This window comes from Schistocerca cancellata, chromosome 5, assembly GCF_023864275.1.
Source record: "Schistocerca cancellata isolate TAMUIC-IGC-003103 chromosome 5, iqSchCanc2.1, whole genome shotgun sequence".
Lineage (NCBI taxonomy): Eukaryota > Metazoa > Arthropoda > Insecta > Orthoptera > Acrididae > Schistocerca > Schistocerca cancellata.
The window spans coordinates 721526175-721551720 of NC_064630.1; the positions used below are offsets into that span (position 1 = coordinate 721526175).

The 25546-nt window shown below is 41.0% G+C and overlaps 1 protein-coding gene across 2 annotated transcripts in view; it reads left to right on the forward strand.

Moving 5' to 3' along the window:
• The window catches only part of LOC126187775 (nuclear valosin-containing protein-like), a 167519-nt gene that overhangs the window by 38443 nt on the left and 103530 nt on the right, over positions 1–25546 (forward strand). For both annotated transcript variants that reach the window (XM_049929043.1, XM_049929042.1), the window contains exons 3-4: positions 2923–3020; positions 3112–3170. In XM_049929043.1, coding sequence (XP_049785000.1) covers positions 2923–3020; positions 3112–3170 — 157 coding nt within the window. The remainder of the gene's footprint in view (positions 1–2922; positions 3021–3111; positions 3171–25546) is intronic.

Consider the following 25546-nt stretch of genomic DNA (forward strand, 5'->3'; position numbering starts at 1 on the left):
GGCGATCAGATGGCAGGGTGTGGGCATGGCGAATGCCCGGTGAGCATCATCTGCTAGCGTGTATAGTGCCAACAGTAAAATTTGGAGGCGATGGTGGTGTGGTGTGGTCGTGTTTTTCGTGGAGGGAGCTTGCACCCCCTTTTTGTTTTGCGTGGCACTATCACAGCTGAGGCGTACATTGATGTTTTAAGCACCTTCTTGCTTCCCACTGTTGAAGAGCAATTCAGGGATGACGGTTGCATCTTTCAGCACGATCAAGCACCTGTTCCTAATGCAAAGCCTGTGGCGGAGTGGTTACTTGACAATAATGTCCTGTAATGGACTGGCCTGCATGTAATCCTGACCTGAATCCTACAGAAAACCTTTGGGATGTTTTGGAATGCCGACTTCGTGCCAGGCCTCACTGACCAACATCAATACCTCTCCTCAGTGCAGCACTCCATGAAGAATGGGCTGCAAATCCCCAAGAAACCTTCCAGCATCTGATTGAACGTATGCCTGCGAGAGTGGAAGCTGCCATCAAGGCTAAGGGTGGGCCAGCACCATATTGAATTCCAGCATTACCGAAGGAGGGCTCCACGAATTTGTCATTTTCAGCCAGGTGTCCGGATAATTTTGATCACTTAGTGTGTCAATAGTTTATGAAAATGCCTATTCTTGATGTAAAAATAAACTAAGTTCTTCACCCACAGTAACACCCGTTTCACCAGCTATTGATGGCACTTCAGTATTACATCATTTCATTGAAAAAAAAAATCTGTAATTGCTTGAATATCATGGTAGATGTGGAAGTTTTGCCCGTCAATCATATAGCAAAATACTCTCCTCTCTGCGTACTGTAATTTGCCAAAATCTTGTTTCAATATCTGAAATCATTTATGAGATACAGGAATTTTGTGAATATTACAAACTGTCTTTTTCGTTGGCACGCGAGCTCGAGGCGAAGAGTTTAAATACAACCAATTTTCTCGAGATTGGTGATAGGTAGCAGTATCCCTCAAAGTTTAAAGAAAAGTTCAATATGTTAGTTACATTTCAAATTCATAGTGACCTCTATTTTTCATTGCAAACTTTCAAAATTCTTGCAGTAGTTTGCTTAATCCTAAATAACAGTAAATGTGACCATTAATGAAATGATAGGCAGTTTGTCATGAAGCTAGGAGATCTGTGAGTATCAAATTTTTTTTATAGAATAGTTTCTTTACAATAGTTTGAGAAGGATCGCAGGTGGGCTGGCTGATGCGTGATGTTCTGTTTGGTCTCAAGAGTTAACTGTTTTTCAGAGTTCCCTTCCTGTAGGCTGTGACGTCAGTCGCCAAACAGGACTCCTGAATCGCCAGTGCAAGTAGGGTGTGGGGAACCCAAGTAGGCCTCACAAGAAAAATAGTAGTGGATCTATCACAGGAAATGTCTAGAGCTCCTTGCAGGACAGCCAGCTATTAGATGACAGAGCCCTCAAGAGAGCCGTCGTATGAGGTGGCGAGTTAGATTGCAGCAAATCTTACATCATGTGAGATGAGCTTAAGAAATGCCTGAAGTAGCACGTGGATAGTGCATATAAATAATATAAACACACACAAATAAGCACTTAATCTGTGGCTGTGTGGTTGAACCATTCTGGGAAGTAAATGTATCATTGTGAGGTGCACTCTGGCGACGTGTGTGTGTGTGTGTGTGTGTGTGTGTGTGTGTGTGTGTGTGTGTCCACTGTTGCTGGATAAAGAGTTAGCGCTTGAAAGCAAGTGTGAATGTTATTGTCTGTTACTGTGCACGTGTCCCGCGCGCGCGCGCGCGCGCACACACACACACACACACACACACACACACACACACACACACACACACACACACAGTGTGCTCTGGTAGCACCTGTTTATTAACTAGGAAACCTTCTGCAAATTTATAGAAGCAGTTCCACAATTGTTTCTTCCTGTGTCCATCAAATGGTACATACTAACAACCATAGAGGAAAGAAAATTACATAGATGTTCCAAGTTTGATAGTTGCAAATTATTTGACAGGTCCCTACAACCTTGAGCGTTAGATGAAACTGGTAATCTGTCATGTTGTAAGAAATTGTTAGACAACTCTTTTTTAAAAAAAGAAAGTTGGGTTTCATTTTTGTTACTCAGGCCTCAGCATGATGTACCCTCCTGCAAGCTAAATGTCAAAAGTTTATTTGGTATGCCTTTAGAGCCATGTAATTCTTTTTAGTTTTTGCAGTAAATGTAGCAGTCACATTAAAAACTGACTTGACAGTAGACTTTAATAAAAGAAATTTTTTTTAAAAAATCACTTTGCCCATATATGTAACCCAGCACCTCTGCATCACAGGCACACACTGACACTTAGCTGTAGAGATGGCCTTAAAAGTCTGTACTTTAAAAAACACTGACCTTTTTTAAACCTTTGAAATGGTGCTACAGAAATATCCAATGAATCAGTATTTTTTCGAGAAAGAAAATGATGATATGCTTCCTCAAGAAACTTTGCAGATGCTTAGTTCTGTTTATTGTCCAGTCCCTAAATGTATTTTTATAGTTAGTTTTTTTCTTTTGTGAAAATGATGCTGATAATTCAGAAAATATAAATTGTTTTACACTGATCATATAACTGTAAGTACTGTACTGTGAAATCTTTAATAAAAATTTGTCGTAAACTCAAATAAAAGGAAATGCAACTTTGTGAAATCACACGGCTGTGGGAAGTTGAAGAACCACAAATTTTTTATTGTCATTCATGACAGGATCTTATATGTAACTTTTAATTCAAATTATGTTGAAAATTGTTTCACACTTGTGTAATATTTGTTTTACTGAGTGTCAAGCAGGTTTCAAAATAGGCCAATGGCAGAAGTGAGGACAGACAATTTTAGTGTTAAAATTTCATTTCGGCAACATAATCTGTACTATTTTCTTCCAGCTTTTGCTCACATCCTAAGAAGTTACAATATAAGTCCAAGCAATCAGATGATGACTTCAAGTGAAGAAGAATTTGATTTTGGTGAAGATGAGGAACCGGTGAGAATCTAATTTTATGAGTCAGTTTCCACTTACATTGTTCTTCTGTGGTGTGAGATATAATTTTGTCTTTCTTTTCCTCAAAATTCAGGATGTTAACAGAGTAAATGAAAGATTGTTGTCACTATACATGCGGCCTGATCTTCTCAAGTAAGTTTTGGTCTTAATGACTAAATTTATTCTTAGCAGTAAATTTTTGAAATATTTGTGGACATATTGCACTGTTGTGTGCAACTCTCTGATAACAGCTTTTTGTGTATGCTTTGTCATAGGATTAAGTATTTGATAACTAGTGATGAATATTTCATGTCTATAATGAATGCAAAGTACAGTTCTGTTGAAGCAGCACCCTTATAGAGGATGATCCAAAGCTATTCATTCAAATTAATATGGGAGGTAGAGGACACAAAAAAAACATATTTAGTTACTGTACAGATGGTCCCTGGTGGCAATTTCTAATGCTAGGAACAGTTTGCACAGAAAGTAGTTTAGAATGTAAAATAGAACATGGACATTCACACGGACTGCTAGAATGCGTGACCATTGGCCTGTATATGCTCAGTATGTCAGACCATGGACTGCTTGTCCATTTGGAGATTTCTAGCATTGACTGGGGTTCTCTGATGGTTCCTCACAGCAGTGCTGGAATGAGCTGGTGCCCCATGGTGCTGGAAGTACATCCTTCGTCTAAAATTCAGAGGTACACCCTCCAGCAATTCTGCCAACACACATTCCATGAAGATGCGATATCTCTGCCAGTTGAGATGGAAAGGAAGACAGTATGGTCCAGTGAGCCTATCACTGAGAATGCTGCCCCACATGTTAACGCCGAATTGCAATTGATGGCACAGGGTTGAGTACCTTGTGGATCCATATGTGCCCAAACCAGCAAATTATGGGTATTAAACAGCTTTCATAAGTAAGAAAAACCTCGTCGATGTGCAGGACTTCGACCAGAAATAAGGGATGCAGGACAGTCTGTTGTAAAAACCATTAGGCAAACTTCATGCATTGAGAGAAAATATTAAGGTGCTAGTGCTGCCACATCTTGAATATGGAAAGGATGGAGCTGCTAGTCTTGAAACACAATGCACTGAAGTCTGTCTGACACCAAGGATGTATGCAATAAAGGGAGTACTTCAGTATGTCACAGAATATAGTCTTCCATTTTGGGAGTTTGCACTGTAGAGTCCAACCTATATCATGCATACTCAACCTACATCATGCATACTTGCATGGAAAATGCTTGTTTCATGTAACAGGCAATGCAGACTTCTGAATGTTTCTTGTTGTGGAACCTGTCAGTTTGGAAAAGACTTTCGGTGCTCTCTCCATTCACAAACCGATATACCAGATGTATGTTGGCCATTTCTACACACATAAAACACTCCATGTTCACTGTTGTCACAGGTCAGTAACAGTTGCTACTGAATCAGTATATTCCAAAGGAGTCACCTTTGTTGTCAAAATACGGTGATACTAGTGAATGAATCAGTGTGTTTCCAAACAGACCTTGGAGCCAACTGTCCATACACAGAGTAGTTTTGAATGTACACATTCCCAGTCAGCTTACTTCAGCTCCACTAACTAAATGATTACAAGTTGACTTGGAGACCATATGTTCCTTATGAAAAGGTATTTGTTTAGTTGTTCTCTACCTCCAATATTAAGTCGGATGACTAGTTATGGAACACCCTTTACTTATTCATAAGATGTGCGCTGTTGAGTATTTATAGAATCAAGTATCCGACCTCTTTTCTTCAGATGCTGAAGGATATGGTTTTATATAGACTAGTTTTAGAGCCTAGTGGGAACACACTGACTGTCCTGAAATAAATTCTTTTTTAGTATTTTTCGGCATTGAGTTACCCAAATATTATCATTATGGTAAAGTATTCATATCATTTGATTAAAACTTGGTAAGGAGTCAAAACTGGTAATAATACAATTTGTGCGGCCTTAGACTGAAAAGACTATAAATGAATATACGTAGTTGTATTGTTACAGAAAATATCAGCTAAAATCAGTACAGATACTTCCTCCTCCATATTCCAGTTTAACTGTTTGGCATTGAGAAACTTTGCATTGTACTTGCATTACATGCACCATAGAAAAATGTTTGTTGAGAATCCACCTGAGGAGCAGACTCGTAAAACCATGGAGATGATGATGCCGTGTGCATATTAGTGACATATCCCTTTCTCCTTTGGAAAGCATGATTATGGCTTCATATGCAATAATTGCGACATCACACATCCAAACAGTTCATGACATGATGGGAACATCACATCATGATGCAAAGTTTCTGTTTCTCTGGCATCTGTGGCACTTATAGTTGTGGCATTGACAACATAATTCTTCCCAAATGTGCTCTGACACTGATGGAACACATGCTATGAATACATACTATTCACTTAACACTTCCAGTCAGCTTGGTCATTGTACACAGTCACAAGAAATAGTGTCGAAAAAGTACTGCTAACAGCATGTGGTGGTCAGGCTTGAGTGTGTGGGTGCTTCAGATATTAGAGGTTATCCATCTTTCATTGTCTGTATTCTGCAAACTCACACCTCTTCCTTAAAACTGAACTTGCTTATTAGTGAACTTGAGGATGTAGAAGTAAATGCACAATCAGTTTTTATAAATTTTAGACCTTTTTGTCTAGATGTGATTGTACATTGTTGCAAAGTAGCTATAATAGATTGTAAAGTTGACCGCAGAATGTGAACTGCATTAATTTATCAAATTATGGTGTGAGTGACTGTGAATGACTATTACTTGACAACTGGGGCTAAACTTGAACTCGATTTTTTTTATTAATCAAGCACTTACGTATTATAGCTATGTTACCTGACCACAATATTATTTCACTTGGCCTCCTGTGGCTATTATCAGAAATATGTGGTGATGTTACCGTAAACAAGTACAGTGGCATGTAAGAAAAATGCACCACATTGTGAGTGATTTCAAAACACTTTTGCATATACTATCAAGCAGTTCACTGTGTCATCGTGAAACGAAGTTGATTGAAGTGCACTCACTCCTAGGAGCAAAATTGTGGTTGACTAATACAGAAGAAGAAGAGAGTGCGCACACACACACACACACACACACTTGTACTGACATGTTGACATTACTCCTCCACCACCAAAATTCAAATTTTTGTCATACCGCGACACCAGCATCTTTACACCTTCATTAAAAAATGGTGCATCAGCCAGTTTTTGGCAGTGTCCTTGAGCTCATCGTCAGTTGTGAATGCTGAGTTGCTGAGCTGGCCTTCATCTTGTAGTAAAGAGGAAAGTTGGTTGATGCTAAGTCTGGACTGTAGGGATTGTCTTGAAAAATCTCCCAGCCAAAAGCCTTGAGTTTTTTCTTCGTTTAATTTGCAGTGTGGGGTCAAACATTGTCATGAAGGAGAATGATCGAAGGAAAATCACTTGCCATTTGTTTTGAATTGACCTTTGGAATTTTGTAAGTCTCACAATAAAACCTGTGATGTCGCAGTGTTCTCACACATTAGTTTCATGAAATCTGTCGTCAAAATTCTTTTGCAATCACAAAAAATTGTGATTCATTTAGTAGTTTGCCAGTATTTACTGGAATTTTTTGAGCTTATTGAGACAATGAATGTTAATCCATGTACGTCTCATCCCTGGTCATGATTCTGTTTAGAAATTCCTCCTGCTCTTCATGATAGTCCTGAACGAATGTCAAAGCCGAACACATTGTTTCAGTTTCGTGAACATGAGTTAAGCACTTCGGTACCAACCATGTGCTAAACTCAGGATGACCTAAACTCTCTGTGACAGTTTTAATATGGGTTGTCCTCAAAATCTGAACCAGGTATCAGAAATTGAGAATGGATATCTCACGTGTACAATTTCGTCAACATGTTACACAAGTTCATAAGTCACATCTGAATGTCTTCCTCGCGCTTTCATTGTGCACATCCGTGCATCCATCCTTGAATTTTCTACAACCCTCCATCACACCTTCACTTCTAACCCCATATCACACAGTGACACAATCAATGATGAATCTCAGCAGTAGTGACTCCTGCTAGCAGGAAGTGAATGACAGAACATATAATACACAATAGCAGGAGGCACAATAACACCATATATTTCAATCCCATGATGTTGACTCACTGACGAATACAACAGTGTTGATTGATGCAACGTGACCTTCAAAGACTCCTTGCCTCTTTCAGTGGTCCAGACATGTAGCAATCACTTGTATTGAGGTCTGTGAAGTATGGCTGATGTGGTGGAGTATCAAAGTGCAGGTCATTGATGGTTGCAAGTGTTGCACTAACATTATGTCATGTTGCAAAGTGACACCTGTTGTCAGAAGTCCACATTGCTTTAATCTTACTGCAGCCTGAAGCTGATTGTTTAACATACTGGAATATGGCACACTGGTGAGTGTTTCCCCTAGTCGTGTAGTAAGCCTATACAACACTTCATTCATCCTGAAAGTGTGTCAGCCAAACCTTCCCTGCAGATGGCTGCATCCAGAATGTCTTGGGTTATGGCACCATGACTTGCTTGTTCTCTTTGTTTTGGGTTTGTGGTAGTGTACCCAGGTTTTGTCTCCTGTAATGACTTGTGAAGAAGCCATCACCTCCTGCCTCAAAGCGCCTCAAAAGTTGTTCTCAGAAATCAGTATGTCGCTCCTGCAATTCTTTAGTTAGCTGCTGTGGCACCCATGTTGCATACACGTTGCAAAATCATGACTGCAAATCATGAATGATGTAATGTGCTGAGCTATGACTAGTGTTAAGATTTGCAGCTGTTTCATTCCCTGTCACATGACAATTTTCGATCACAATGGCTTCAACTGCTGCTAGTTCACAATGTGGTTTGCCTGACCTGGACACTAAATGTTTGTCACAGAAGTCACATAATTTCCAAACTTTCTACTCCACTGATACAATTGCTGCAGTGATAGATATGCATCACCATACTGGACTTTCATTTGCCCAATGATTTCAATACGTATCATAGCTTCACTGCTCAGAAAGTGTATGAAGGAACGCTGTTCTAACTTGGTCCATGTAGCAGGTGTGGTTGTCATTGTGAATTGGTATTGTAGCTACATTTCGCTTGTCAGTAGTATGTTGCTGCATGTAGGACATTCCTACATCATTCGTAACAATTCTGCCAATGCACAGAACAATTGTGCAAAGTGTCAGTTTTTAATTACAATTTTAAGATTTTCATTTGACTTCCTCTTGTATCTAGTGGCGAATAGATAGTGAGTTTTTGCATGCATGCACGACCAATATCTCTGGCTGCTGATGCTGGACTGCAGACTGCAGTTGCACCTGATGGGAGAAGCTACCTGAAATGTGTGGTGGTGGTAATGATGAGGCTGTGGCAGGGAAGAGGAGGGATAGCAGGGTAGGGGTGGGGGAAGGTGGTGTGCTGCTGGAAGTGCACAGGGACATGGTGGAGACTTGGTAGAGCTGTTAGGTGGTTTGCAGTTTGGGGGGGGGGGGGGGGGAAGGAGGGAGGGGGGGGGGGAGAGAAGCTGAGAAGGGAGAAAAAAATTTGTTGGGTGTGTTGGTGGAATAGAAGGCTGTGTAGTGATAGAGTGGGGGCAAGAAAAGGGATATGTAGTTGAAGGTCAGGGACTACTGAAGGTTGAGGCCAGGAGGGGCTACAGGAATATTGTATTTATTCCAGGAAGAGTTCCCACCTGTGCAACTCAGAACAGTTACTTTTGGTAGGAAAGACCCAGATGGTGCAGGCTGTGAAGCAGTCTTTGAAGTGAAACACATTGTGTTGGGCAGTCCAGCTGCCTCTTGGCCATACGTTATTGGTGGCCATATGTGCAGACAGACAGCTTATTAGTTGTCATGCCCACGCAGAAAGCTGCACAGTGGTTGTAGCTTAGTTTTGTAGATCAGACAACAGATTTCACTGGTACCTCTACCCCTGATGGGATAGGAGATACCTGTGATCAGACTGGGAGGTTGTATGGTACAGTTTTTGCATCTAGGTCTGAGCCATGAGCCAAAAGAGGTTGAGAGCAGGTGTGGATTAGGGATGGTCAAGGATGTTGCGGAGGTTTGGTGGGCTGCAAAATGCCACTGTTGAAGGTGTGGGAAGCATGGTATGGTGGGTAATGTATTCCTCATTTCGGGGCATGATGAGAGGTAGACTGAACCCTGGCGGAGAATGTTATTCAGTTGCTCCAGTCGTGGGTGATACTGAGTCACTAGCGGAGTGCCGTTTTGTGGCTGGATGGTGGGTTTGTGGGCGTGGTAGGTGTCTGGATAGGTATGTTTCTTTACAAGGTTGGGGGGAGGTTAATTTCGGTCTTCCAAACTTCATTATCTACTGTATTATTCCAGTAACTACAGAATTTGTCAAGAAAAGAATGTAATTTTTAGGGAACATCAATAGTTGGAACACTATAAGTGAGACATTACATATTTATTTTCGTACATAGGTGCACTTTTTCGTAAGCTGTTGACTTAACTTTTCCTTGGTATATTTGGAGAAGGACTGCTCATCACCTCAGTGGGAGTATGCTGATGGTTGGTGAGCTTGATATGAACAGAGCTAAAGTCCACACAGAATATGGGGCCAATATGCAATGACCCTTTTTTTTTCCAAAGTTCTGGGCCTATTAAATCCTTTGTTTGGGAGGGGAAGCGTACACGGCTTGCCTGCTTTCGCCCAGTTGGCAGAGGCAGAATTGAGGCACATTTCCTGCTGTCTTTCTCAAAACAATGTTACAGAAACTATTCAATAAAAGAGATTCATTTCTGTATTACTTATAGCTTCATATGTCAGCTTCTCAATGACATGCCCATCATTTCATTAATAGTCACAGGCATTGTGATATTTGTATTTAAGTAATACACTAAGCGAAATTCAAAAAAGTTTACAGTGAAAATCGATATCGCTAAGATTTTAAGTTTTATGCATATTGCATAATATGTTGCTGAGTGTGAAATTTAGCTAATATATTAAATTTTTCTTTAGACTTGGGTGGAGGTATCTGTCACCAGTCTCAAGAAAATTGATCTGATATAGCACACTTGTTTGCGATCGCCTGTGCCAGCAATAAAGTCAGAATGGAATATTCCCAACATTGCTCATATTTCATAAATGGTTTGAAGTATTGAAATGAGTTTTTGGCAAATGGTAGCATGCAAAGAGGAGAGTATTTTGCCATATGGTTATTATTCCAAACTTCATTATCTACAGTATTATTCCAGTAACTACAGAATTTGTCAAGAAAAGAATGTAATTTTTAGGGGCCATCAATAGTTGGAACAGTATAAGTGAAGACATTACATATTTATTTCCGCACATAGGTTGCACTTTTTCATAAGCTGTTGACTTAACTTTTCCTCAATTCCTCACTTAATAAACAAATGTTTCAGAATTCTCTTGTAAATGCATCTGCACAAAATAAGTGAAGTGACATTGTGTAAGCTGCCCTGCATTATAAATCATCACTTCTGTTGCATTTTTCAGTGGAATTGTCTTTAGATACTAATCAAAGCAGAGGTGACAATAGATCCTTTCAATGGTCACCTTGCAAGTGTAGCTGTGCAGAGGCTCCACTTAATATTTATGAAAAATGTGAGCATAGGCTTTAGCTTAGAACAGCACTTTCTCTCCAGCACTCGGCATTCCGTCTGCAGCACCTGTCTGCAACTCCCACCATTACTGCTTTCCCCCCACGCATGCCTTGCCAAGTGTGCATCTACTGGCCATATTATTCTTCCATATCCTACCAATTTAGCCATTCTTGAGGCAAAGGTCAACATAAAGGAGGGTTCCTTGTTGTGTTGTAGAGGACCAGATGAAACGAATGGGAGGAGAGGTGTTGGGGTTCTTGAGGAATGCAGATATGGTGTCCTTGTCTTTGGTCCAGAACATATGTCATCAGTGCATCTGAACCAGGGGCCCTTTCTGTATCATACATACCAATCAGTGCAATATGTTAGCCTCAATAGTGAAGTCATTTTCGGCTCTTTATGCGAATTTGTTATTCTGTAAGCTTCTGAAACCTGTTACTGATCAATCCTTCCGCCAATTTGCTGACAACTGTACAGAGAGGTGGTTAGGTTTTGCTATGACCACTTGTTCAATTCATTGTGATTTGTTTACAGCCAGAATTTGTTAGTTTAGAATTATTGAGTGGTTTTAGTTTCGGATTTAGTGATTGTTTCACTGAAGAATCACCAGGATGCATCTGAGTGGAAAGTGAGTTCATAATAGACTGTTTTTCTGTGTTAGAATTATGGTTTGTGTTGTTACACTGAGTGATTATAACATATTATCACATAATACCTGTTATTTTTATGTAATTAAGAGTTTAAAAATTGTTAAATTTAAAGACATTGGCTCTGCTTATGTATATTACATGAGCCTTAGCTGAATTTACTAGTGACTTTGCATACTTTCCCGCAAATGGTTTAGTTATGCATTATGGAAACACATTCATAACTTTCAAGTAACAACAGAAAGATATTTTGTGAAGCATGATAGTGGAAATCATCCAAAATTTCATGCGTTTATGGCTTGCACTTGCATCATTCAGCAACAAAGTTAAGCCTGCAGCCCTGTCCATTAGAATGACCAGGAATAAAGTGCTTTGTATGTACTAGTTGTAGCAGTCAAGTGGTTAAGGCAACAAACTGCAGTGTCGAAAGTCATTGTTTTGCACCCCACTGGGTATGAAAGATTTTTTTTTCCCTCCTGTTCATGTTTGTTACACGTTCTTAGACTTTGTTATTAGTGAAAGTTAAGTATTTTTTCTGCAGTATTCATTGTTGTTTACTTGTAAGAGCATGCATTCTCCATAGTGAGTATCTTCGATTTCATGACTTCCATATGTTTAAGAAATGAAAGATGAAATTGCTGTGCGTGAAACAACATTTATATTTTTTCTTGTCACAAGTAATTCACTGTTTCTTCCCCAATACGTAGTTATCTTCAAGTGTGTGGTAACACAGGAGTCCAAGAGCACGACTTAAATTACTGCAAATGAAACTAGCAGCGATCATCTTTATACTCTGTGATAGAATCCGTAACAACAGGAGACAGAGATGAAAGATCCTCGCCATAATATTTTTAGAATACACCACCATATATGAAAGAATTTTGATTGATCAGTTGCATGTTATAAACTATGACGAACTTCAATAGCTGCACTCGCCACATGCTCTCAAAAAGGCGTTTCTTAAATTTTGTTTTAAGCCCCAAATCATTGATGTATCATATAGCAGGCTGCTTCATCATTGGATCTCTAGGAGTGAGTTACAACCACATTCTATGGATCATCTCATTCTTTGATACACAGTTAAACAATTTTTTTGGTGTTTTTATAGATGTATTTGTATGGTGTGGTACTACACACCATTCCTAACTGATACTCTGAAATGTTAAATCCAAAACAAGATGTCAGTCTAATGAGAATAATATAACATAATATGGCATCTGTGACAATTTCGAGAACGTAGTAAAATACCCTATAGTTATTATGCTGGCATAATGTAGTCAGCGAAATTTTAGCAGTACTGTGTACTCCGTACACACTTTTCGGTATTGTGTTGGCTACTAGCTGCTTCATGTTTTTTGGCACTATGCACATTGCAGTGTTCACGTATAGCTTTCGGCCGATTGCTTTTGGTTGGTTGGCATTTGGAGAACTGACAAAGTGCCTCGGTTCATTATAACCATGCAGTATCAGTTCCAAATGACTTAAGGAATGGAATAATGTGGGGCTCTTTGGAAACAAGGCCACTCGGTGCACCTACCTACCAATCAGATTGCAGTATGGCTGAAAGATATAGAATAGGCCCCCAGATGAGGGGTTTGGGATTCTGGTTGGTCAGAAAGGATTCTTCTGGATGACCCATGAATAAGTTGGCATAGTACTGCGCCATGTGGCTGTCCATTCCTGTACTATGGAATTGTCTGTAGGTGATGTCTTCAAAGGAAATGCAATTGTGAGTGTGAATATAGGTTCTCATGGTACCAGAAAGGAGGTTATAGAATTGGGAGTCTGTTGGGCATTAGGGAAAGTAACACTCAGTGAGGGCAAGGTCACGGGCATTTGGAACGTAAGTGTAGAGGGAGGTGACACTAATAGTGATGACAACAGTGCTGTGTAATAAAGGAATAGGAACTCTGGAGAGTCAGTGTCTTTTATATGGGAGGGTAAATTACCTATATTAGGCTGAAGGTGTCAGTCCACAAGAGCAGAGATTCTCTCACCTTTTTTTTTTCCCCCTAAGGATTTGAGGAGTGACTGAAGAACATTTATGATTTCTGGAATTGTGTCACTGTAGTAGGATGGTAAATGGAAGCTGGTGGAGCCCCTGTGGCAGGTAAACCCTGCGATTCAAAACCAGTGTTGGAAACTTAGGTGGGAGGTAGGATTAAATTTGTCATGATCAGTTTTTAGGTGATAGATTGCGATTCTGCTGTGTATGTAAGGTTGGTTTCCATGTTGAGGGATTTGGGGAATGATGGTGAGGCAAGGTTTGAGGTTGAGAAATTCTGGAATGTTAACAGAGTGATTTGGTGGGATCACATTTGGATGGAGAAGTTAAGAATCAAGCAGTGTTCAGTACTGGTTTTAGATTGAGTCCGACTGGTAGGGTTGATGGCGAAAAAGTGTTTTTCACTGTTGGGACCAGGAGGAGGAGGAGGAGAGGAGAGGTCTTTGACAAGTCCAGCACAGTTGAATTTGGGAGCAGGGCAAAAGGTAAGGCCTTTGGTAAGAATTGATACTTTCTGTAGACTAAGGCTTTTGCTGAGAAATTTAATGATGGTGTCTTAGACTTGTTTAAGTTCTAGATTCTGCAAAGTGGTGAGAGGGAGTTTCAGAGGGTGTGATAAATGTACAAGGCCCGACAGGCAGAGGTATGGTTTGTTGGCTATGAGGGAGTTGCGTGATGCAGAAAGGGGGGGGGGGGTTGGAGGCTCTTGTAGAAGTGGTGGATAGTGGGAGTCCAATGTATGAGTAGGAGGTGAACAGGTTGGGGACTTTTTTGAGATGGTGGTGTGCATGGAAGGCAAAAGTTTCAATGTGAGAGATGGGTTTGCAGGTATTTGAGATTGCAGAGCAAGATAATTTTACAGATGGAGAGTGATTGCAAGGTGGTTTGGGCCTGTTTTGCAGCATTAGGTTGGTGAGGGCTACATACTGGCGAAATTTGGACAGATAGAGGTCACTGTGGAAGATTGGGTTGTAGTCAGAGATGGGCAGTTCGATGGTCAGGCCATTGGGGTGGGGGTTTCCATGAGCTATGTAAGAACACAGGAACAGTATGTGGGATTGGGATCTGGATAGGGATAGGGAAACTTCTCTAAACTGGCGCAAGTGGAGGGAGCAAGAATCCATGGTTGAGGATAAAAATAGGTGGGAAAAAATCATGGAGGATGGGATGTATGATGCGTGGAGAAAAAAGAAATCCTCAAAACCTAGCCCAATCACAAAACCTCTCCCCTGGGCCTGTTTCTTTCTTCGCCTCTTTCACTCCCTGCACTCTCTCCTTCTGAAAGTTTCCTAAAGTCTGTAAACCCAACCACCAGGCACACACCCTTGTGGCTGGTTACTGTGTCCCCACTGATAGAAGATCTTCTCTTGTGAATCAACACCTTCAGCCTATTACCCCCAACCTACCCTTCTATATAAAAGACACCGTCTACTTCCTTTACAGACTCTACAGATTCTGTTCCTGTACCACTTTCTGCCCTGCTTGTCACTGTTGATGCCACGTCCACATATACTACCATCCCCATTGCTCATGGCCTTGGTGTTATTGAACACTACCTTTCGCAATGTCTGACTTACTCCAGACTTATTGTCTCCTTCCTGGTCACCATGACCAACTGTAGCCTCACCCACAATTACTGCTCCTTTGAAGTCATCACCTACAAACAAATCGATGGTACAGCAATGGGCACCACCGTGAGACTGTCCTATGTCAACATATTCAGGCCCATCTAGAGGAATCCTTCCTAACCACACAGAATCCCAAATGCCTCTCCTAGTTCAGATTCACTAATGTTATATCCTGGACTGAAGGTGAGGACACCCTATCTGCATTCCTCTAGATCTTCAACACCTATTCCCCATTCACTTCACCTGGTCCTCCTCATTACAACAAGCAAACGTCCTTGATGTTGACATCCACCCCAAGGATGGCTACATCAGTACCTCCGTCTGTATCAAACCTGCCAACCACCAACAATACCTCCACTTCGACAGCTGCCACACATTCCATACTAAGGAGCCCCTTCCATATACTCTAGCCACCCTCGGTTGTCGCATCTGTAGTGACGAACAGTCCCTCTCCAAATATCCAAGGGTTACACTGATGCATTTAGAGACTGAATGACCCTTCCAACATTGTACAGAAACAGACTGCCCTTGCCTTCTCACCAATCACCTGCCACTTCTCACATACCCACCATCCGGCTACAGAGGGGCACTCGCTTGTGACTCAGTACCACCAAAGACTGAAGCAACTGAATAACATTTGTTACCAGGGTTTTAACTACCTCTCACCACACCCTGAAATGAGGAATATCCTACCCACTATCCTTCACACACCTTCCACAGTGGTATTCTGCCATCCACTGAACTTACACAATATTCTTTCTAACCCTGCTCTCAACCCCTTGCCTCACGGCTCATACCTCGTCAGTAGACCTAGATGCAAGAACTGTACCATACATCCTCCCAATCTGATCACAGGCATCTCCTATCACATCAGAGCTAGGGCTACCAGTGAAGGCTATCTGTTATCTACAAACTAAGGTGCAGCCATTGTGCTACTTTCTATGTGGGAATGACAACTAATAAGCTGTCCATCTGCACAAACGGCCACTAACAAGGTACGCCTAAGAGGCAGCTGGGACACCCAGTAGCTGAACATGCTGTCCAACACAATGAGCTTCACCTCAGTTACTGCTTCACAGCCTGAGCCATCTGGATCCTTTCTACCAACATCAGCTTTTCTGAATTGTGTGGATGGGAACTCTCCCTGCAATATGTTCTATGTAACTATAATCCCTCTGATCTCAACCTTCATTAGTCTCTGTCCTTCAGCTACATGTTCCTTTCTCTGCTCCCACTCCACACTACTCGCCTTCTATTCCACCAACGCACCCACTAATATTTTTCCCCTTCTCAGCTTCTCTCCTTTCTCACTCTTCACCCCCTCCTGCTTTTTAACCTCCTAGACTGCACCTAGCATCCCTATCCCATCCTCACCACGTCCCTGGGTACTCCCACAAGCAGCACTACTACTCCCCCCCCCCCCCATACCCTATTATCCCTCCTCCTCCCTGCTGCAGCCTCCTCATTACTGCCACCACCCATGCCGGATAGCTTCTCCCATTATGTGCAGTTGCAGTGTGCAGTCCAGCTTCAGTAGCCAGAGGCAGTTGTTTTGTGTGTGTGTGTGTGTGTGTGTGTGTGTGTGTGTGTGTGTGTGTGTGTTGTGAATTTCCCTTTCTCACTGCTGCAAAGTGCATATGAAATGCCTTGAAAAATGTTCACGTGAATTAGGTCCTCTCCAAGTATTCTTACAAGAACAATCATTATCTGCACCCATTCCTTACATTGTCAGTGATTTTCTTAACCTAAGCATACACACAAAATTATTTGAACTTCAGCAGGGTGGAAATAGTACAATGCAGTAAAGCAAACTGCTTACCTTGCCAAGTCAGTACTCATACTAGTGGAGCCCTGCCTGCTGCGTGTCTGCAGGCACCATTGAGTGAAGTGCTGCTCACAATTCTTTGCCGGTAGTATCCATAAAAGTATCTTTCCCAATAATATCGCTATCTTACAGAGTTGTCTCTCTTCATTCATTACCTGCTGTTTGTCACATATTATAACACAGATTCTTTGTTTGAGTCAATGCCCACTGATTTTATTGTATTATCAGTTTCTTAACCTGTCAAAGTATGTCTTCCAGTAGTCATCACACACTTTTTTGCATGATACACTAATGGAAAGCCGAATGTGTGTTCCAGTGATTATCAACTTTTGGCTCGGAATGCCGAGGTACCAGGTTCGATTCCTGGACACTACCTCACATTTTTCTCTGGCAGAAAGGTTGAATAGGAGATCCATTCAGTGTTTTAAGGCCAACTGAAAGCAGCTTGGATATTAAAACAGTGAAATGATGTACAGGTCGGCAGAGTAGAATTGCCTTGAAAGGCTTGCGGAAGGTAAAGTCACACATCACGTTTGTCTATTGACAGCGAAATCATCACCCAGTATTTTTTCAGGTTAGACAATGAGATGCTTAGCATACAGCTCTTCAGGCTCTGCATGATCAGTTATGTATTGGGGGTCTTGCTCACTTTATTTCTTTGTGATTCACACTATGGAGTTCAGGCCAGCACTGCATAATCATGGTTGGTGCGTATATAAGTTTGGATTAGAACTGTTACATGGCATAAATCTACTTTAAATATATTGTCTTATGTAAATAACTCATAAACTGTTTGTTTATTTGAGAAACAATGAATTGTGCATGTTGGGCCTAATGTCAGATTTTTAAGACAATGGTATGTTGACAAAGTGTTGATATCTACATTTGTTTCAATGTCTGTAGCTATCATTTCTAACAGCCAGGTAATTTTATACGCTCCTGTGACATTATTTTATCATTCGTTTGAAAAGATCGCGCTGATATTATAAATCAAAAAGAAAATTAAATTATTGGTGCAGTTTCAGCATCTTTGAGTGATTCTGTGATCGCTGCTTTGGTAAAATGTCAGATGTAGAGGATTTAAGCAGTGATAATGATACCTTGATTGTACTTGGCTCCCAGCTCCAGAGAGTAATGCTGGAAAGTTCATCTGGGCCATCCTCTTTGGAAGAATCATCCACTTCATAGGACAATTAAGGTCACATGTAACAGTACTAGAATGAACACTCGGACAATGTAAACCAACAGAAACACAAGCAACAATGCTGCAGCAAAAGGAACATAACATACTTGTTCTGGCTACAACTGTACCAGCAAATGGTGAAAAATCTAGTTGTAGATACATTTGAAGGAAGAGGCCTTTTCCTAAGTGGCACCACCTTCTGAAGCTCAGATACAACAGCACCTTATTTATATTAAAGCAGGGATTTTATTTGTATAGAATGTTTTCAAGAAAAGTTTCATTTCTTTTGTTTCAGGATATTGTCAAAAAACTCCAGCAACTTACTTGCTAAATTATTTCAATGAGAAATTCTTCCAAGAAGTTGAAGCATGTGCAAACATTTATTACATGACTAAAATAGGACACAACTTGCAACAAGCTCATGGGCAATAAATAAATTATTCGGTGTGCATATTATAAAGGAATGTGTAAAGTACTCTTTAGCAAAAATGTATTGGCAATGTGCTTTTCAGAGTCCATTTGTGGCTAATTCTGTGGCAAGAAATTATTTATTTTTTCATGTTGCAAAAGGGTCTTAATCTTATTGATATAAATAATGTTTCTGAAGAACAAAGTAAAAAACTGTGAAAGTTCAATGAGCTGTTGATGCTGTAAAGAGCCATGTGCTTCATGCTGCTGCGAGCTTATGAGCATAACTTTCGCATTGACGAACAGATAATACCATTTTGTGGTTGCTCACTGAAGGAGTACGTTCCAAACAAGCCAGACCAATGGGACATAAAATTTGTCAAGGCGAGTCTACTCCTTTGCCATAAATAGCTCTAGCACATAAATGTTTTGCGGGTAGCAGAAATACTTCCAAAAGGAGCACACATTTATTTTGATTGGTATTTCACCACATTGGTTTTCCTGGATATACTGAAATCAAAAGAGCAATAAGATGAGACGTAAAGATGAAGATCAGAGCAACAGAATAGAACACACTGAAGCAAAACTGTTTGCATATGGAACAAAACTGATTGAAAGTATTTCATGGCCCATCGATTATACGCAAATACAGTGGAAGGAGCTGACTTTTGTGATCAGCAGATGGAGGCATATTGTACACACCTGAAACAAAAAAGTGGACCCTGAAGATAATATTACATCTGATGGACATGGTATGTGTGAATTCATGACTTCAGTACAGGAAAGACAATAAGTTCCACAAAAAGACATACATGCTCCTCTTGTATTCTGGATGGCTGTGTGATGATTACCTCATCACACCACCAAGTGGAATGACGTACAGGGATGCTGATCATGATGAAAAAGGAGGCACATGATATTTTGTTGAATGGTTCGCACACTGATACTTGATGGTCCAGCATTGAAATCTGCAACAATTTGCAGAATGGTTGCACTTCTGTTACGTTGAGTGATGCTCTCCTGTCGTTGTTGGTCCCTTTCTTGCAGGATCTTCTTTCAGCCGTAGCAATGTGAGACATTTGATGTTTTACTGGATTCCTGATATTCGTGATACACTTGTGAAATGGTCAAACGTGATAATCCCCACTTCACCGCTGTCTCCAATCGCTCATGCACCGACTATAACACCACATTCAAACTCAAACCTTGATAACCTCCCATTGTAGCAACAGTAACCAATCTAACAACTGTGCCGGACACTTGTTGGTGACCAAAGCGCTGTATTCTGCCTGTTTACATATCTTTGTATTTGAATGTGGATGCCTGTACCAGTTTCTTTGGTGTTTCAGTGTAGATTAAGAAATAGTAAATGGAAATCATTTGGCTGTCACAATGTAAATTCGAGAAGTCTTCACAGACTACCGTAACAGAATTGCATCAAAAGTAGGATATGATATTGCAGTGCCTGCATTATTCCGAATTACGATGCAATGTTCCTTTGGATGCACATGCATGCTCGAAGGAACAGGCAGTGCGACAACTGTAGCCATTGTGAAATACATGAAATGTATTTGCAATTGTGAATATGGTCAACCATCAGCTGTATAATGGAACGACGACAGTGAAAATCTGTGCTGGACAGGGACTGGAACTCGGATTTCCCGCTTACTGTGAGCAGTTGCCTTACCATTAGGCTATCCGAGCACAACTTTCATCCAGACCCAGGCTTCTGTATGTCGTCAACCAATGTGCCTGAAACCAGTACTCATACATCCATTTGTATATTCCCGTATAGGCAAGACATTTTACTTGAATGTTGCTCGCCCAGTGTCGATGGATAAGTACGATATTGCAGTGCCTGTGTTATTCCAAATTACGATGTGATGTTCCTTTGGAAATGTGTGCATGCCCAAAGGAACATTGCACCATAATTTGGAGTAACACAGGCTCTGCAATACCATATTTATCCACTGACACTGGGCAAGTGACTTTTAAGTAAAATCTCTCTCCTGTACGGGCGTAGACATAATGGATGTAGCTTATCGAAAGAGCTGTCACAAAATGCAAAGAATAGGCTGTTACCGACACCAAATTAGTTCCCATACAGTCATGAATGACACACGAACTGAAAGTGAGGGTTGAAACGTCAATGCAGGAATACTGAACTCTGGTTTCAAATGTTCGTTTACAAAGGAAAATCCAAGAAAACTGCCCCATTTTAAATCTCAGTGGCATCGAGGAATATCTGAAATTACTAAAATATAACAAACCTCGAGGACCCGATTGAATTCCCATAAGATTATCTACAGAAAAACCATCATACATTGTGAATCCCTCTAACTAAAACCTTTCCCCAGTAGTTGGGAGAAAGCACAGGTAGTCCACAAAACAACTAGGAATGTGCTTTGCCTCCGATTGATGGCCTTCAGTAGCTAGTCATTGATCATCCGTCATCTTACTCTAATTTGGTTTTGTAACAAGTCTCTAAATGATGGACGCAACACTGCTTTTAGTTAATTTGACACTCTTCCATATTTATTAACACTCATAATTTTGTTTACAACCAGCTTGTTTATAAGAATTCATACATAGTGTAGGTGCCCCGGTGGTTCTAGTCGCCCACGGTGGACTGGATGGCCGAGCGGGGACCTCTCCAGTTGTCAGGATGCTAGGAAATGGCTGTAGAAGCGTCAGAGACACCAAAGAAACATTATTAATTCATAACACCTTTATTCCTGCCGAGTACAATGTGGCTTGGTGATATCAACGACCTTCCCCGAGTCCTCGCTGACTCGTAGCAATGACACCAGATCCGCGCCGCACAGTCTTGCTAGCGCAGCGCCGCGTGCTGTGACTGACGTAGCGGAGGAATGTCCTTATTTCGGCCATGCGTGGCTGGCGGCGCCTGGTTGAGCGGCGGCTCGGCTGCGGACAGCAAGCTGCTGCACGTGGAGGTTCTTGGTTGGAGTCCCGACGCTGTCGGCACGAGAGGCGTTCTCGTAGTACGGAGTGTACTCTACCCCACCCCGTCTTCTTCCCTGCTCCTCCTGGTGGCTCGTCCGCCGTGGACAGGCGGAACGGGCTGCATTCCCCCAGCGTCGTCGGCTCACCCGGTTGTGACGGCGGATGCACAGGGCCTAGGCCCCGCACGATCTGGACGGCGGCTCACTGATGTGGTCAGCATTGACAGCGAGCGAGTCTGCCGCGATGTCTGCTAATCCTGGGTTGATGATTGACAGCGGCAGCCGAGAGGACCAGAGCTGGTACTGTCCCCTCACGTCTGCTGCTGGATGGGCCGTCCTTACTGCAACATCTCCTTAATAAAGATTAACATGTCAATCGCCGAGCTGAGCGCTACGCAGCGTCCCAGTACACATCTAACTGCAAGTATAAGTGCGAGTGCCTTGTTGCTATCAAAGCTGGCGTATTTAAAGGAGGCACGAGCGATGTCCTGACGTCATGCTCGTTTGTAATGACCACATCCGTTCCACTTATACTGCTGATTCATCTGTCATACTTGCCACTTAGGTGTTCTTGTGACTGAGTTATGTGTTGTTGCGGCAGACTTACGCGAAGTTGTGAAATGCAGTACAGCTGACGCTGTACCTCTCTCTTGCACTCTGCGAAAGTCTCCGTCTAACACAAACCCGCGGGCTAAGCAATTCTCTCTCGCCTGTTGTGTGTAACCAGGCCATTGCCCCTGCGTGACGACACATTCCGATATATGCGCAATCCTCTTAGCTCTTGGCTAACCTACTGCCTCTGGCTCTCGGCATAGGCAACGAAACTTTGAGAATATTCCACATTTCCAGCTCTTTACTATTCCACGACACTACAATAGGATTAATTGCAGGTTAGTAATTCTGCCATGCCACAGATAATCTTGACAGTGGCCATGTGTTTTTGGTACAGTTTCATTCTCCATTTCTGTTTAATAAAGGACATAACATTATGTATGTTTAAACAGTCATGCCATATATGAAGAGCCCACTTTCTATCATTACTACTGTGCAGTGTCTGAGACATTGTGTTGAAGATCAACAGATGCATTTAATTAAGAATGAACTTGCAATTTACAATTATGGTTTCACATCAGCTGTAGAATATTTCAGATCAAATGAAAATTTCTCCTGGACCGGGATGCTAACTCGTATTTCCCACTTCTCGTGAACAGTTGTCTTACTCACTTGGCTGTCCGAGCACACTTCCAGGAGCAGCCCATATCTTTCACTCGTCATTGTTTCTGAAATATTCTACAGCTGATGTGGAACCATAATCACAACTTGCGAGTTTATTCTTCATTGAATGCAGCTATTGATCATCAACGCAGTGTCATAGACACAGCACTGCATTATTTCATGCCATAGCTAGGCAGTGATGAGAGAAAACAGTGTCTCAAACTGTGTGGAAATCATGGTAATATAGTGTGAGAGTAAAAACCAAATCATGATTTGGGCTGCACCGGGAAGTGTACTTGGACAGCCGAAGTGGTTAAGGCGACTGCTAGCGATCGGAGGGAAAATTGGGTTCAAGTCACAGTCTGGCACAAATTTTCATTTGTTCTGAAATATTCTATAGCCGATCGCAATTTGCGAGGTCTTTCTTTTTCATCGTTAGTCAGTTGTAGTTGTACACTATTAATAAAATAGCTGAAGCGTTGCTCTTCATTTTCTTGTAGAGACATAATAAGACACACAGATGTTTGTAAGTTGGTGACTAAATTAAGGGTGACTCAAAGAAATTTCACAAAGATTATGCACACTGGCACTGGCAGGCGTATAGGTGTTAACAATTTAGCTGGTAGGTTCTGACTTTGATAGAGGTATATTGTGACCATAATGTTTACTTCCACAGGTAACTACCAAGCGTCATGTAAATTTCAAGGGTTTTTAAGTCTTGTAATTGCTTAATTTCTTAATTAACACATTCTGGTAATCAAAGGTATTTCCTAGTTCAGAAAAATTTTGATGACAGAATTGTGACATTGGTTCTTGGAATCAAGGAAGAGTCGAAACAAAGAAGTATTTTCTGGTAGATGGTAACTTTAATTATGAATAACTTCTTAAATAGGAAGTTTTGGGGGGGGGGGGGGGGGGGGAGAACAAAGATACTTACTGATAGAGGACCATGAGGTTCCTTGTTTCATAAACAACTAGCTATTTGCTCATTGAAAATATCAGTTCTACATGTTCTGTAGGTATTTAAAATTCTAAATATCTCTTCAAATAAATTGTTTTCAGATAAACCAATTATTATGTTGTCAAAAATCATAAAGTTAGCGAACAATAAGGTTTTATGAATAAGAAATGGAATGAGAAATTAGTCCTCTCCATACAGATGGAATATGTATTATGTACATTATGAGGGGAAAAAATTTCATTTTTTGAGGTACAGATATTGACAAAATCTGACAGAACTTAAAGGCATCAATTTCACAGAAAGCACTCTTCCACAGGAAGATATCTTAACAGAAGTTGCAGTTGCCATCCCAGCCAAAAAAAGATTAGCTCTCAAAACATTGGTAGACCACACTAAAAGAATCTCTAAGTTACAGTACTTGAAGGACGAGCTCGGTCATTTAAGAATTGACTTTAAAAAAAGGCTACTCTGACATAGATAAATACAGCACTGCACCCTGAAAGGTCTAAGAGATTTTAATGAAAAAGCACCAACTAAAGGGAAATTTTTCCTTCCATTTGTAAAAGCCCTCACAGATTGCATCAGCTGAGTATTCAAAAAATGTGGTATTAATAAAGTGTTTAAACCAAATAGAAAGGTCCGTGAGTATCGGAGAACTGCTTGCCACAGCAGTAGTTTATAAAATCCCTTGCACGTACAGTCATGTATACATACGAACTTCGAAAAGAAGCATTAACAGCCACCATAAGCAACACAAGAGCAGTTGTCACCTGGGCATGATTGATAAATCAGCAGCAGCAGATGATGCCCTGGGGCCAGGGAACCATAAAATTCATTTCTCTGACTACGGATTTAGTAAGATCTAAAATTACTTCACTAGGATGTACCATGTGGTGTAGAAATTCAAATGCACAAAACAGCATTAACAGAAAAGAAGAAAGATCGAAATTAGGCAGGTAGTGTGCCTTAGTGCTAAATAAAACAAACAGTGCCAACTCTTCCCTACTAAAACTTCTGTAACTTATGTTGGAAGAACTCCGCACTCTCAAGCAGCTGTCAGATGGTGTCACAAACTGACTGTTGTATGGATACATATAAACAGCTCAGCTTGTTGAGCTTGTTTGAGACGGTAACTGCTTTGAGTCATTAAACCCTTTGATGGTATCTCCAGCACTGGAAAATGAAACATTATGCAGAGAATTATGCTTTGGACCACAGTATTACGCCCATAAAACAAATAGCAGAAAAAAGAATATGTATTTATGGAGTACAATTGTAGCAAATGGACCCATCCCCACCTCACTACATCTTGTGTAATATTTGTCCATCTTTTGCTTAACATATTCTGAGGCATCTTGAATGGAATGGCCTCCTTATAGCAATCGATGTGGGTTCCACATGTCAGTCGCGCGAAAACCAACATGCCTTTTTTTCATATGATATCCTTAAAGCAGTGTATCAAGACAGTAAAGATTTCTGAAAAGTATTTGACTCAATACCTCACCACAGCTTATTAATAAAAGTAAATTTATGGGTGTAGCAAACAAAATTTGTGTTGCAGATTTCATTGTAGGAGGATACAGCATGATTTTGTGGATGGGTATACTATCTGTAAAAAAAACTGCACAAATATTCAAGCTGATCTTGATGAGATTTCAAAGTGGTGGAAAATTGCCACTTGTTTTAAATGTAACGAAAGGGAAAAGTATGCTCTTCACAAAAGATATGTTTTATGACTACAATATCAGTGTGTCACAACTGGAATCAGTCAGCTGGATATAACAATTTGTAGAGGTATAAAATGGAACTATCACATAGACTGTCATAGGTAGGCAGACTTTAGTTCTTTAACAGGGTTCAGGGTAAACACAGTCAATCTGTAAAAGAGACTACTTAGAAAACAATACCATGTCCCACCTTAACATATTGTTAAATTGTGTATGATCCGTACCCGGTAGGACTGACAAGAATATAGACAAAGAAGGGCAGCACACATGGTCACCAGTGTGTGACTTGGGGAAGAGTGCCACAGTAATGTTGAGAAAGTCTGAATTTGCATCCACTTGAAGATAGTGCCAACTTACAAA